This window comes from Dermochelys coriacea, chromosome 23 (assembly GCF_009764565.3).
Source record: "Dermochelys coriacea isolate rDerCor1 chromosome 23, rDerCor1.pri.v4, whole genome shotgun sequence".
NCBI lineage: Eukaryota > Metazoa > Chordata > Testudines > Dermochelyidae > Dermochelys > Dermochelys coriacea.
This window is the reverse complement of record NC_050090.1, coordinates 4141145-4155065: the sequence shown is the minus strand read 5'-3', so window position 1 is coordinate 4155065 and position 13921 is coordinate 4141145. Positions and strand designations below refer to the sequence as shown.

The window sequence follows — 13921 nt, the reverse complement described above, 5'->3', positions numbered from 1 at the left end:
GAGACAATGTTATGGGGGGGCAGCCCTGGGGAGGAATGGGGGGCACACAAAGCCCCCGGGATGGTGGGTGGGGAAGGAGAATGGGGGGCCACAGCCCCAGGGATGGGGGGGGAGAATGTGGGACATGCCCAGCCTCTGGTGTCATACAGGGGGTGTAGGTCGCAGGGAAAGAGTGTGTTGGGGGAGGAACGGGGGGGGGGTGTCCAGAGACAGCACCCAGCTGGTGGAAGCGGTACCCCCCGTGCCATGCTGGGTAAGGGGTGCCGCCCCCGAGACGCCTCGCACCCTACACCCTGGCGCAGCCTCCTGGAGACGCCCCGGGGAGGCGGGGGACCCTGTGCTGCTGCCGTACCCGCGAGCGGCGGGAGGCCACGGGGATGGGCGGGAGCCCGCGGCTGCGGCGCGGCGCCCGCCCAGAACCCTGCGGCGCCCAAGGCCCGCCTCCGCCCCCAGCCCATTGGCTGCAGCCTGCCCCGCCTATTGCAAGAGCCGATTGGTTCCCTCCCTCCGCTCACCCTTTCCCCCGCCCCCTCCCACCGGTAATTGGCTCAGCCGTGGCTTCTCGGGGGCGGGGACATCGATCAAGAGGCCGCCGGAAGTGGCTGTGCTCGTGCCTCAGGTGGGGGAGGGGCCTTAGTAGCGGAGCGCTTTTCCCGTGAGCCTTTGCGACTCGCCAGGTGGTTCCTCTCCCTGACTTGGGGGGCTGGGAGCCCGGACTCCTGGGTTCTCTCTCCCTGGCTTGGGGCTGGGAGCCCGGACTCCTGGGTTCTCTCTCCCTGGCTTGGGGTGGGGGTGGGGGGCTGGGAGCCCGGACTCCTGGGTTCTCTCTCCCTGGCTTGGGGCGGGGGGGGGGCTGGGAGCCCGGACTCCTGGGTTCTCTCTCCCTGGCTTGGGGCTGGGAGCCCGGACTCCTGGGTTCTCTCTCCCTGGCTTGGGGCTGGGAGCCCGGACTCCTGGGTTCTCTCTCCCTGGCTTGGGGCGGGGGGGGGGCTGGGAGCCCGGACTCCTGGGTTCTCTCTCCTTGGCTTGGGGCGGGGGGGGGGCTGGGAGCCCGGACTCCTGGGTTCTCTCTCCCTGGCTTGGGGCGGGGGGGGGGCTGGGAGCCCGGACTCCTGGGTTCTCTCCCTGGCTTGGGGTGGGGGGGGGGGCTGGGAGCCCGGACTCCTGGGTTCTCTTTCCCTGGCTTGGGGCTGGGAGCCCGGACTCCTGGGTTCTGTTCCTAGCTGTGGGAGGGGGAGTGGGGTTCAGAGGCTAGTGCCCTGGGAGTCAGGACTCTTGGGTTCTGTTCTCGGCTCTGCCCGTTTGAACACTTCCTCTCTCCCTGCCTCAGTTTCCCTGTACGTGAGGTGAGGATAACCCTGCCCATAAGCAGAGTGGGGATTGCAAGGGCTGGTCCATTCACGATACTAAGGCCCGTGTGTGCTGTAGATCAGTGGTTCTCAACCTTTCCAGACTATTGTACCCCTTTCAGGAGTCAAGCCCAAGCCCCGCCACCTGAGGCTCAAGCCTGAGCTGCGCTGCCCGGAGGCTGAAGTATGTAATATAACTTTACAAGCTCCGTGTGGCATAGGGCCCTAGGCAGTTGTCCTGCTTGCCACCCCCTTATGCCAGCTGTGCACTTGCAACACTGCTAAACCCTGCCCTGTGACCCTTTGTGGGGGGGCATGACTGCCAGGTTGAGAAACACTGATCCAGATTAGTTGATGTACCCCCTGGAAGATCTCTGTACACCCCCAGGGGTAGGGGTATGAGTACCCCTGGTTGAGAGCCACTGTTGCAGAGTGCCAGCTGTTCCTGTTGGAGCTCTCCCTGCAACTTGGAGACCCTGATGGTCTCGCCTCTGTTTGCAGTGTGAGTTTGGCTAGCTCTCAGGTAGCTAATGGTGCTTCCTTTGCTTCCTTTCCATGGATCTGCAATGGTTCCAGGAGGGGGACCCAGAAGACTGGACCTTCCAGCCATCACAGGCCCCTTCTTTGAGATGGAGGAGCCATGTGCCAAGATACTCGCGCTGGAGACGTTCCGTTTAGAGCAGGTCACCGGGCTGTGAATGTTGCTGGGAAGTGGCAATAGGGGAAACTGGGGGTTTTATCTGGTTGTTATGCACTGGTGCAAAACCCTAACATTCATTTGAGAGAGTTGAGATTGTCTGGTTTTACTCACTTAGTTGTTGGGGCATGTGTAAGAACCATGGGTCTTGAAAGGTGTGTGTGGGGTGGGAGGGGTTATTGAGCATTATAGCAGTGGAGATGTGCCTGCAGGTTTCGCATCTGTTGTCCTGGTATGGTCTGGTGACGCTTTGAGTTGGTGGGTCCTGGTCTGGGGGGAACATGCTTCTGATGATGAGCTGAGCAAGGTTGGTGTGAAAGCCAGAAGAGGGGATTTGACAGGGATCACAACCTGAAAGAAATCTTGGCCGAGTATAGGTTGGAATTGTTTAATGGTGCCCTGTAGGGGTTCCAGTATGGGCCGGTAGGTAACAACTAAGGAGTAAGGTGACCAGATAGCAAATGTGAAAAATTGGGACGGGGTGGTGGGGGGGTAATAGGAGCCCATATAAAAAAAGCCCCAAATATCAGGACTGTCATCCTGGTCACCCTACTAAGGGAGTAGAGTTGGAGGGGGTTTTGTTCTGTATTGAAGCAGGTTCTCTTGGGATATTTGGGTGGCCTGTTCCAGGATACGATCTACTTCTCTGGCGGAGTGTCCTTGTTCGGTGCAGGTGGTTTTAAGTGTGTTAAAGTGTGTATCCTGGACTTTCTCCTTGGAGTTTATTCTGTGGTATCGGAGTGCCTCACTACAGAGAGAACAGATTTCTTGGTGTGTTTGGGGTTCTTACTGGATCTGTGAAGGCAAATGTGTTGATTCGTGGGTTTCTTGTAGAATAGACGGTTGTCTGTAGGGTTCCGTTGTTGAAGCGGATCGTGGCATTTGGGAAGTTGACACTGGTGCAGGAGTGTTCTACAGTTTGATGGTTGTGAGTGGTGGTTGAAGTTGTGATGGAAATCTATGTGAGAGGTCAGGTCATCTGTCCAGAGGATGAAAATATTGATGTGTCACAGGTACATCGTTGGTTTTGTGGTGCCTTTGTCCAGAAAATCTTCCTCACGGTGGCCCATGAAGACATTGGCATACTGGGGAGCCATCCTAGTATCCAGAGCTCTTCCCATGGTCTGGACAAAGTGGTGTTGAATGTAAAATGGTTAAGAGTGAGGATGATGTGGATGAGTTTGGCGATTGGGGTGAGTATCCCAGTGTTGTCTGTTGTCTGTCTTGTAGATATTTGAGGCAGGTGGCCATGCTGTCGTTGTGAGGGATGTTAGTGTGGAGGGAGGTGACACCCAAGTTGGCAAGGATGTTGTTCTGAGGGTGGTGGCTAATGCTGTGGAGTTTCTGGAGGAAGTCGGTTGTGTCCTGGAGGAAGCTGGTCCTTTGTGGTGACTGGCTAGGGTCCTCGCAACAAATTTTTGGATGGCCTCAGAGTGTGGCCACCAAGTCTTGCTGGTGGCTGCTCTGACAAATTTTCCTAAAATACTTTAGGAAAAACAAATATGCACATAAACAAGTCCAAATATTATCATTTATTTACATAGGGTGGGTTTATTTTGCAGACTAAATCATAAAAATAACATACAGTTCGATTTTGGTGCCCCTAGCTCCTGCCTCCCCTGGCCCCCCACCCATCACCTCTGGCCCCCACTGCCTCCCCTCAGGCTCTCCATCGTGCCCTGGGCCCCACCCCGCCCAGTTGCCCTGGGCTCCCTTCTGCAGCCTCACATCCCGGGCTCACGTCCGCTCCTTGCCTCTTGACCATGGTGCCCAGGAAGGCCGGCCCTGCTGAAGCCCAGAGCCGGAGCCCCGTGGTTGGATTGGGGTGGGGAAGCCCAGAGCCCTGCCATCCTGGGGGGCTGAAGCCCAGAACCTAGTGCCCCAGAGTTGAAGCATAGGGTCCGTCACCCTGGGGGATTGAAGCCCAGAGCCTCCAGCTGAAGAGGGGGCTGAAGCCTGCCGTTGGAGCCCCTGGGCGCTGCAGGGAAGGGGCGCTGCTTTGACCCCCTCCCTCATCCCCAGGAGGCTGTTGTTGCTGCAGGAAAAACCCCTGGTGGCCACATGTGAGAAACTCTGGGCTTGAGGATGGTTTCTATGAATTCAGTTATTCCTTTGGTAAGCGTGCCATGGCCAGGTACAACAGGCCTGCCTGGGTTCCCTTGTTTGTGTATCTTGGGAAGCACGTAAAAGATCCGTGGGGCAGGTTTGTGGGGGATGAGATTATCAAGTTTCTTTTGGAATTGTTTGGGGAGGGATTTGATGATCTCCTTCAATTCCTGCGTGAATTGCGGTGTATCGGATGCGTCTGTACAGCTACGGACCTGAAAATCAATCTGTAGGCCGGCAGTGGGGCAAGAAAAGAAGGGTGGCCTTGGAGTGGAGGGCTGGGCTGGGATTGCAGAGACGACAGGTGGATATAACAGACCAGGATGGCCTAGTGCAGTGGGGATTTTGACCCAAAAGGGGGTCCACAGGCCTATTGTAGGGGGGTGACGGTATTGCCACCTTACTTCTGCGCTGCCTTCAGAGCTGGGCAGGCAGAGAGCAGTGGCTGCTGGCCAGACATCCGGCTCTGAAGGCAGTTCCACCACCAGAATCGGCACAGAGGTAATGGTGGCATGGTATGGGGGCATTGTCAGAGCCTGAGATATTTTCAGAGGGGGTTCCAGGAAAAAAAAAAAGTGAGAACCCCTGGCCTAGTGACTAAAGTGTTAAACTAGTGCTCTGGAGACGGGGTCTATTCCCTGCTGTCACAGACTCCCTATGGGATCTTATGCAAGTCGCTTCATCTCTCCCTGCCCCACATTCCCATCTATAACACGGAAATAATAATCCCCACCCCACTCCCGGTCCATTTAGTCTGAGAGCTCTTTCGGGCAGGGACTGTGTCTCAGTTACTATGTCTGGGCAGCACCTGGCCCTGATCTCGGCTGGTGCCTCTGGATACTGCTGTCATAGATGTAATAACGTTAAGCTTCTCACTTGCCTTGCCATGGAGGGAGGCCCTCAGGCTGAGAGGTGCGTTCAGCCATTGGGTTCTCTGCTGACATGGCCCACACCTTTGGGATGGGTGTGGGGAGTGGAAGGGCAATTAGCATGGAGCCTACGGGTGGTTTTGTGTAAGGGGCACCTGTCCTGCTGAGACCCAGCAGACTCATTGCATAGAGTTTTGCAGGGGTGGCATATGGCTTGGATAGAGCACTGCACTGGAGCTTTTGTTCCTGGCTTGGCCACTGGCCTGCAGGGTGACCTTGAGCAAATCATGTCCCCTTTCTGTGCCTCAGTTTCCCAGTCTGTAAAATGAACACAATGATACTGACCCCCTTTGTAAAGTGCTTTAGAGATCTACTGATGAATAGCTGGTGGTGGTGGTATTAGTATGTCTTAATTACAGGTTCCACCAACTGTCTATTATATTCCAAACTTCATCTCTGAGTCGGAGGAGACCTATCTGCTGCACCAGGTATGTGAGATTTTCATTTGGGTTTATTATTCTCATGGCATGAGAAGCGAGTGCAGCGCTTGGCGGATTTCCAAGAATTTCCTGCCTGACTCGGATAAAAGCTGGGCAGTTTGTCCGTTGACTTCACTTCTCTGCAACGGAGATCTCGGTCCCAGACCCCGAGTGCACAGACGGACCCAGCTTTTGTAGATCTGGAATCCGCATGACACTCCCCCTTCAATGTAGTAGGACCAGTAGGGATCTTAAGTTCATGATTCGTGTTATGGGAGCACCTTGAGGTCCCAACCAAGATCAGAGCTTTTGTGCCTCTTTTACTGTTTCTCTGTAATGTTCTTCCCCTCTCAAGCAAAGCTTTCCCGCATCTCATCCCTTCCCTGCGTTCATCCCCTCAGGTTTATGCTGCCCCCAAGCCCAAGTGGACCCAGCTGTCTGGAAGAAAGCTGCAGAACTGGGGTGAGTTCTCTCCGGCCCCATCGCTGGCGCTCAGGTTTGTGGCTCCCAGGTGATCCACCCCCCCCACTGCACCAGGGACCAGTTAGTGCATGGAACTGGGGAATTCGCTCCTGCTGATGGTCTAGTCTAGGCTCAGCGCAGGATCCGTATGTGTCAGCTTTGTCCTTTAGAAGCCACGCAGAGCAGCCTGCATCAGGGAGGGAAGGAATGTCATTTGACTGGTGAGTGACCTGGGCTGGCTGGCTGCAGGATTGAGGAGACAAGATCTCCCCAAAACCAGTGCCAGACCCTGCCTCAGTTTCCCCACTCTCATGCAAGGCCCCAGGCCAGCTCCTCAGCAGTGTTTGTTTTCAGTTCCTTTCCCCAAGGACATGTTTATTGTTCAAGGGCAGCTCGACATAGGTCAAGTCAGGTAACCCAGGCCCCTCCTAAGGTCTCAGGCTTTTGCTGATGTCTGGACCATTGCTTTTCCCAGTCAGGTCTTTCCTGTAACTGGTGTGGCTGAATCTGGATCTCCTGCAGAAACTTCTCCTCGTGTAAATGGGGCTTGATTAGTCACAGGTGGGAGCTAAGCCCAGGTCCTCCCTGGGACTCCATGACCCAGATTCCTCCACCGGTGGTTCTCCAAAGATGTCTCCGGCATGCATCCGTCCCTATCGACTTCACCGTGTGTCCGGGGTTTAATCAGCTTCCAGGCAAAAGCACCTCCGGAGGGTGGTGGGAAATGATCCGCAGCCCTCCATGGGAAGCAGCAATGACTGAAGAGCAGCCAGTCATGTGGGTGTTTGCTGTGGGATGTAGCATCAAAGAGGATATAATGATGGGGGGGGCTGCTGCATATACACCCCTAAATGTGACTAGACCAGGGAGCTGAGAGTCAGATCTGGGGTGAGCGCACCAAGGGATATTACTTAACTTGTCAGCTCCTTGAGGCAGGGACTGTCTTTTTGTTCTGGGTTTGTACAGTGCCTCTGGCCAGCTGGGTGACCGTGGGCAGGTCACTTTGCGCCTCTGTGCCTCAGTTTCCCCATCTGCAAATTGTAAAGTGCTTTGAGATCTAGGGATTTGCTGGTTGCAGGTGCGAAGGAGGGAGAGGAATTGCTTAGGACGGTATGGTGCTTAAACCAAGCCTGGTTGAACCCCTGGAGAATGGCCTGTAGGGGTTATAGATTCATAGAGACTAAGGTCAGAAGGGACCATTCTGATCATCTAGTCCGACCTCCTGCACAGCGCAGGCCACAGAATGTCACCCACCCACTCCTATGAAAAACCTCACCCATGTCTGAGCTATTGAAGTCCTTAAATCATGGTTCAAAACTTCAAGGAGCAGAGAAGCCTCCCTCCAGTCAACCATGCCCCATGCTGGTTGATCCAGCTCAGTGCTTTTCAACCATGGATCTCCCAGCGCTCTGAGCGAGATGGGACCAGCTGGATCTCTTTCATCGCCAGCTTCTTTCTGTATTCTCTGCCTCCCAGGAGGGCTGCCCCACCCAAAAGGGATGGTACTGGAGAAGCTGCCCCCCTGGCTGCAGAGCTATGCCGAGAAGATCTCCTCCCTTGGAGTGTTTGGCGGGAAGCTGGCGAACCATGTGCTGGTGAATGAGTACCTCCCCAGGCAGGGGATCATGGTAACTACCCATGGGCCGGCTGCTTCGTTACTCAACCTCAGGGTAGTTCCTGCACTTGGGGGCAAATGAGGAGGGCCAGACGCAGATCCTGACCTGATCAGAGGCGTGTCTATGGGGGCAAATCCTGCTGGCTGCAAATTTCAGCAGGGCGGAGTCTAGATAGCCAAGACTAGGTTTTCCCAGGAGAGTGGTGGTTAGCGCGGGGGTGGCCTGGGAGTTGGGATTCCTGGGTTCTATCCCTGGCTCTGGGAAAGGAGTTGGGTCTAGTGATTAGAGCATGGGAGGGGGATGGGAGTCAGGACTTTTGGGTTCTGTCCCCTGCTCTGGGAGAAGAGTGGGGTCTAGTGGCTGGGCTGTGTGTCAGGACTCCTGGCTACCAATGTCTTCTCTTAATCCCAGCACCTTTCGATAGCCCCGATCTTGCTTCGAGAGAGCAGATTGCTTCGCCAGCCGTGCTTGTATCTTGGGTGTGGCGTACCAGTGACATGCGAGCCTAGGGCATGTACTCCCCGCGCACGCTCCTGGCTTTGCCATGTGCGCTGGCTACGAAGGTTGGCAACGTCAGAGAGGCATCTGCTCAGCAGCAGGTGTCTTCTGTGTGTAGAGCCATGTCTTCCTGGCGTTTCATGCTGGGTAACGGAGAGGAGAGCTGGGGGAGTGTGTGTGTGTGTGTGCTCCTTCCCTTTTTAGTCTGACATCCTGGTTCCTTCTAGCCTCATGAAGATGGACCTCTGTACTTCCCCACGGTCACCACCATCAGCCTGGGATCTCACACGCTGCTGGACTTCTACCATCCCGTCAGTAAGGGGCAGCATGCGGATAGCGAGCAGGTGAGCACAGAAGGAATTGCAAACAGAGCCCAGTGAATAACTGATTGGTTTTTTTTTCCCTTTGGTTCTCGTTGTGCCGGGAGCTGTACATTTTTATTGCTAATAGGTGAATTACAGTAGTGCCTAGGAGTCCCAGTCCTGGACCAGAAACCCCCATTGTACTGGGAGCTGTTCAAACCTGGAACAGAAAGGCCGCCCCGCCCCAGTAGAACTCCCCTGCTTCCTGTAGAGGGTTGTGAGGGTAAATACATTTCAGACTGTGAGGCGCTCAGCTGGTGCCCATCGTTGTGGTATCTAAGTACCTGAGCTGGACAGAGACATTTTTTTCACTCTGTGTGTTCAGTACCACGGGCAGTGGAGCCCAATCGGCGGATTGGGGTAACCAATTTCTGCTCATTTTAATCTGAGGGCCAGATCTCTTAGTCAGCTTTAAAAAATCTGCCGGAGGCGCTACAGGGAAACCAATAATCCCAGTCGTGTTCCCTGCTGTGGCATTCCTGATGTGCACGAAGCTAAGCAGGGGCAGGGCTGGTCTGCACGTGGATTTTGTCATGCTTTAATTTAACTCATCCAGCTTAGAAACTACTACAGCAGTACACACATACACATCCCTATTCCTTCTCTCTCGCACTTATAGGTGCGCACGCATGCACCCCCCTGCCCACTTTATCATAGACTCACAGGACTGGGAAGAACCTCGAGAGGTCATCTAGTTCAGTCCCCTGCACTCATTGCAGGGCTAAGTATTATTTAGACCATCCCTGACAGGTGTTTGTCCAACCTGCTCTTAAAAATCTCCAATGATGGAGATTCGACAACCTCCCTAGGCAATTTATTCCAGTGCTTCACCACCCTGACACCAACCTAAACCTCCCTTGCTGCAATTTAAGCCCATTGCTTCTTGCTCTGTCGTCAGAGGTTTAGAACAATTTTTCTCCCTCTTCCTTGTAACAACCTTTTATGTACTTGAAAATTGTTATCCTGTCTCCTCTCAGTCTTCTCTTTTCCAGACTAAACAAACTCAGTTTTTTCAGTCTTCCCTCACAGGTCATGTTTTCTGGACCTTGAATCATTTTTGTTGCTCTTCTCTGGACTTTCTCCAGTTTGTCCACATGGACATAGGTTCTATCCCTAGCTCTGGGAGGGCAGTGATGTGTACTAGTTAGAACATGTTGGGGCTTTGGAGGGAAGAGTGGGCTCTAGTGGTTAGAGCTGGGGTGGGCCTGAGAATCGGGACTCCTGGGTTCTGTTCCCCAGTCCTGCTGCTGACTCGCTGTGTGGTCTTAGGCAAAGCCCTGCCTGTGCCTCCATTTCCCCATCTGGAAGAAGCTGTCAACATCCGGGGGAGGAGGGGGGGTTGTGTGGCTTAAACAACTAACATCCTTCAGGTGCTTTGAGATCCTCCCATGGAAGCAGCAGCAGAAAGGGCCAGGTTTTGTTCTGAACGTGCACCGCTGTCCTTTCCCAGGTCCCCACGCCCCAGACAGAGGAGCAGCGCCACTTCCTGTCCCTGCTGCTGGAGCCGTGCAGCCTCCTGGTCCTGCGGGAGGACATGTACGTCCGTTACCTGCACGGGATCCGACCCGCTGCTTCTGACGCCATCACAGAGAAAGTGGCCAACGTGGCGGCCTGCAGCATGGTGCTCGGGGACGAGCTGCGCCGGGGAACCCGGGTGTCGCTCACCATCCGCCATGTCCCCAAGGTGCTGAAAACTGCCATTTTCCTGGGCAGGGGGAAGTGAGGGGAGAAGTTTGCTTCCCTCCCTCCCAGGCTCTTGCCTGAGAACGGCGCTGTGAAATGCGCAATCAACGAGGGGGTAGGGAGGCCCAGATGTGGAAGGCTGCAGAGACCCCGTCCTGCGGCACGCTGGGAGAGTGGGAAGAGCCAAGCCCTAGAGCATCTCGCCTGCCGGGGAAGAGAAGAGCAGCCTCTGGGGTCATCTGTACAAAGGCGCAGAGCCTTGGACAGGATGCAGTGTGGTCTAGTGGTTAGAGCGAGAGGCCAGAGTATCAGGACTCCTGGGTTCTATTCCTGGCTCTGGGAGGGGAGTGGGTTCTAATTGCTAGAGCAGGGGATAGGAAGCCAGAAAACCTGGCTGCCTACTCCCCACTTTTGCTGCTGCCTCACCATGTGACCTTAAGGGACTCTCCCTCCACCTCCCAGTGCCTTAGTTTCCCTGGATGGGATGTGGGCAGGGGTTGCTATCCGTTGGTAAAGCACCCTGAGCACCCCAGTGTGGCAGGCTCGCCTGCTCCTACCTATGTTCGAACACATTCATTTAAACCGATAAACTCTAATAAAGGCAGGGGTGGGTCATTCCACCTCGCTGGGGGCTCCTTGCTGCTGTTTGAGGGATCTGTTACATTTCTGCTTCTGAATTCTCTTGTGCCGCTGAGCCCATTTCCCCGGACTGAGATCTCGGCTGAGCCAGCCGCTGCCCCTGCCCCCCGTTCACAGCTGCGCTCTCCGTCCCTGCTGTAGCCCTTGGGTGCGTGGTAGGTGAAACCGTGCATTTGATGAGGGGAGGGATTGGCCATTAACTGCTGGAGCTAAGGGCTTGTTAATCCAGCTCCCATCAGTGATGCGCTTTCTAAGCTGGAGCCGATGGGGAACTGGAGTATGGAGTAGCCTGTACTCAGCAGGGGCTTGGAGCGCCTCCAGATGGATGGGAGGTGGATACCTGGGGCCCAGTGAGGAATCCACCACAAAAACCAGGAATACCAGGAGAATCAGAGGCTGGAGGCTAATGATATTTAGATGATTCTGAGCTTCTGGCACAGTCTTGGGAGCTAGGAGTCCTGGGTTCTATTCCGGACTCTGGGAGGGGAGTGGGGTCTCGTGGTTAGAGCAGAAGGGGCTGGGAGTCCAGCACCCTGGGATCTATAATCCCAGGTCTGAGAAGAGAGCATGCTCAAAGCCCAGGAGTCAGGACGCCTGGGTTCTATGCCTGCCCTGCCACTGACTCGCTCTTGAGCATTGGATGAGTCGCATCTTTGCTGCATGCCTCAATTTCCCCGTCAGTAAAATGGGGAGAAATGTCATTCATCCATCTCCTGGGGAGGTTATGAGGCTTCATTCACAAACTTACTTGAAGCGCTGGGCTGCTCTGAGAGCCAGGTATGGAGGAGCCAGATCCCCAGCTGCTGTGAACAGGCCATTGCTCCATTGGTGTCCATGTGGATTTTCATCCCCCTGGGAATCTGGCCTTTATCGCACGACTCCCACTTTCTTAATACCTATGGAGGTGAGTGGCTAAGAACATGTGTTGGCCCATCTGTGCACTGCACCCCCTCGGTTCTCCTGCACTCAGGTGTGAAGGCCGTTGCGTGACACGCTGGAGCGTGCTGCTCGCTGTGGGGAAAACACTGCGCCCCGGGGCTGGAATGGATGAGCGCAGGGCCACCACGGCCTCTCCTCTTGTCTCGGTGCAGCCAGCAGGGGTTGAAGAGACAGCGGAGGGATATCCTTGATTGCAGACTCTTCCCCTGCTCTGTGGATGCAGCAGAACCAGCTCTGGCAGGAAGGAGGGCTGGCCCAGGGGTCAGGGCACTACCCTTGGGCTCGGCAAACCTGAGTTCAAGTGCTAGCTCTGCCACTGCCTTCCTGTGTGACCTGGGCCAAGTCACTTAGCTGCCCTGGGCCTCAGTTTCCCCACCTGCATACTGGCGGGGTAATGCCACTGCCCTACCTCACAGAGGAGTTGTAAGACCCTTGGCTCATACAGTGGTGGGCACTATCAACAGGGCCATATTTCCAGTTAGGCAAAGTAGACGTGCCTAGGGGTGCCAGCATTCTAGGGGTGCCTTACCTCTCTAAAACTGTGGCACATGAAGGGCAGCTGTTGGCATGGGGGAGGTGCTGAAGCTGGCACGCCTAGGGGCGTGTAAGGTGTATCCTGCTCTAGAAGTATGAGAGATCGATTAGCCTTTCCTGCACTGCAGGGGACTCCCTGTCTTGTCTGACGTCTCCCAGGAAGGCAGGCGTCACCCTGAACCCTATAGACCTACAGTGGTCTCGGCTCCCTTTGGTCCCCTCCTCTAGGGTGAAATGGGGCAGACGGGAAGGTCTGTGGGTGTCTCGGGCTGGATTCTAGCTTGGAGATTCACAAGTGTGCATGAAGGGGAAATTGCTCAGTTCTCATAGTCTGTGGCCAGAAGGGACTGTCTCTTTTTGGTGTTTTATGCAGCGCCTGGCATGATGGGGACCTTGTCCATGGCTGGGGCTCCTTGCCGCTACCATAGTACACCTAATATGCCTTGCACAAATGAGTCCTGGTGCGTGAGTGGGGCTATACAGGCCAGAGCGTCCCACCCAGCCGTTCCTACATCCAGCCCCTATCTTGTGGTCGAGCTAGAGTGGATTAAATGGCATCCAATCTTGATTTAAAGACTCTAGTGATGGAGATTACTCCCCATGTCCCTGGGTCAGTAGTTCCTAGGGTTAATTCCCTCTCTGTTTAAAAATTTGCATCTTGTTCCCTGTCTGAATTTGTCCAGATCTATGTCAGCCTTTGTCTGCTGGTTACCGAGCCCGCTGCTCACAGAAATCTGCCGCCTGTGTAGGTACTTATAGACCAGGATCAAGAGGCCTCTTGACATTCCTTTGGATAATTACACTTGAGCTGCTCTGTGCAGCATAAATGGCCCTGGCTGGAGCACGCTGTGCTATGCCCATTTCTCTGCTCCCCATGACCCAGTGAGTATGTGAGTTAGAGCAGCCTTGGGGTTGCTCTGGCTGTTGCTGGAAGCTGGGCAAGGCCCAGAATGCGGGGAGAGGAAAAGGGACTTCAAGCCACCTCTTCCCTTCCCCCCCACATCCCTGCCTCAAGTGCAGGAATGGGAGAGCCGTGAATCTGGCCTGAAGTTCTCACAGGGCTGCTGAGACTCTGAATTCTGCATGCTCTCCATGGTTGTCTGTGCTGCATAGCGCGTGGGTGCAGCTTCGTCCCATCAGCCTCATTCTTCCCTTGCTTGCACGTTTCATTAGTCCAGGGAGGGACATCTTTTGGCTGGCAGGCAGGCAGGCTCTTTCCCCCATCTCCACCCAGTCCCTGAAATGACGGAGATTGTTTTCCTAATGCTGCAGCCAGATCCTCCCCAACTGTAGCTGGCAGAACTGCAAAAGTAAATGCCTGGGCTATGAAGGTCGTCACTGAGTGAGTTCACAATGGGACTTGAACTCGGGACAATCAAAATCCACAGCACAGTGTGCTACCTCTTGAGCTAAAAGGGTAACTCCTTCAGCTGTTAGCTGTAGTAGACTGCTATCCTTCCTGTTGCCACTAGACAGGCCTGCCAGACCTGCTGTGCTTGCATATTGCAAAATCACTTTTTAAAATCCTCTGTCTTCCCACAAACATCTCATTAAATTTCCCTCCAACTTTCCAGGAAATTTCCTTTGCAGGTACAAGAGCCTGCTTCTTAGTTTTCAGACAGATTAGCATAGTGAGCACAGTTAAGAGGGATGGGATTAAAAAGATCCTACCTCTTTAACGTTAAGTT

General features: G+C 54.8%; 1 protein-coding gene across 2 annotated transcripts; it reads left to right on the top strand.

Annotated features, from left to right (window-relative positions):
• Positions 1-575: 575 nt before the first annotated feature.
• Positions 576-10759, top strand: ALKBH6 (alkB homolog 6). Of its 2 annotated transcripts, XM_038382018.2 has the most exons (7): positions 576-677; positions 1926-2032; positions 5441-5509; positions 5902-5962; positions 7439-7590; positions 8304-8420; positions 9889-10759. In XM_038382018.2, exons 2-7 carry the CDS (start codon positions 1979-1981, stop codon positions 10159-10161), a joined length of 726 nt encoding a protein of 241 aa, XP_038237946.1. In that variant the 5' UTR covers positions 576-677; positions 1926-1978; the 3' UTR covers positions 10162-10759. The 2 variants fall into 2 exon arrangements, with proteins under 2 accessions (XP_038237946.1, XP_038237945.1); XM_038382017.2 differs by lacking the exon at positions 576-677 and having other exon boundaries at positions 1195-2032.
• Positions 10760-13921: the final 3162 nt, after the last annotated feature.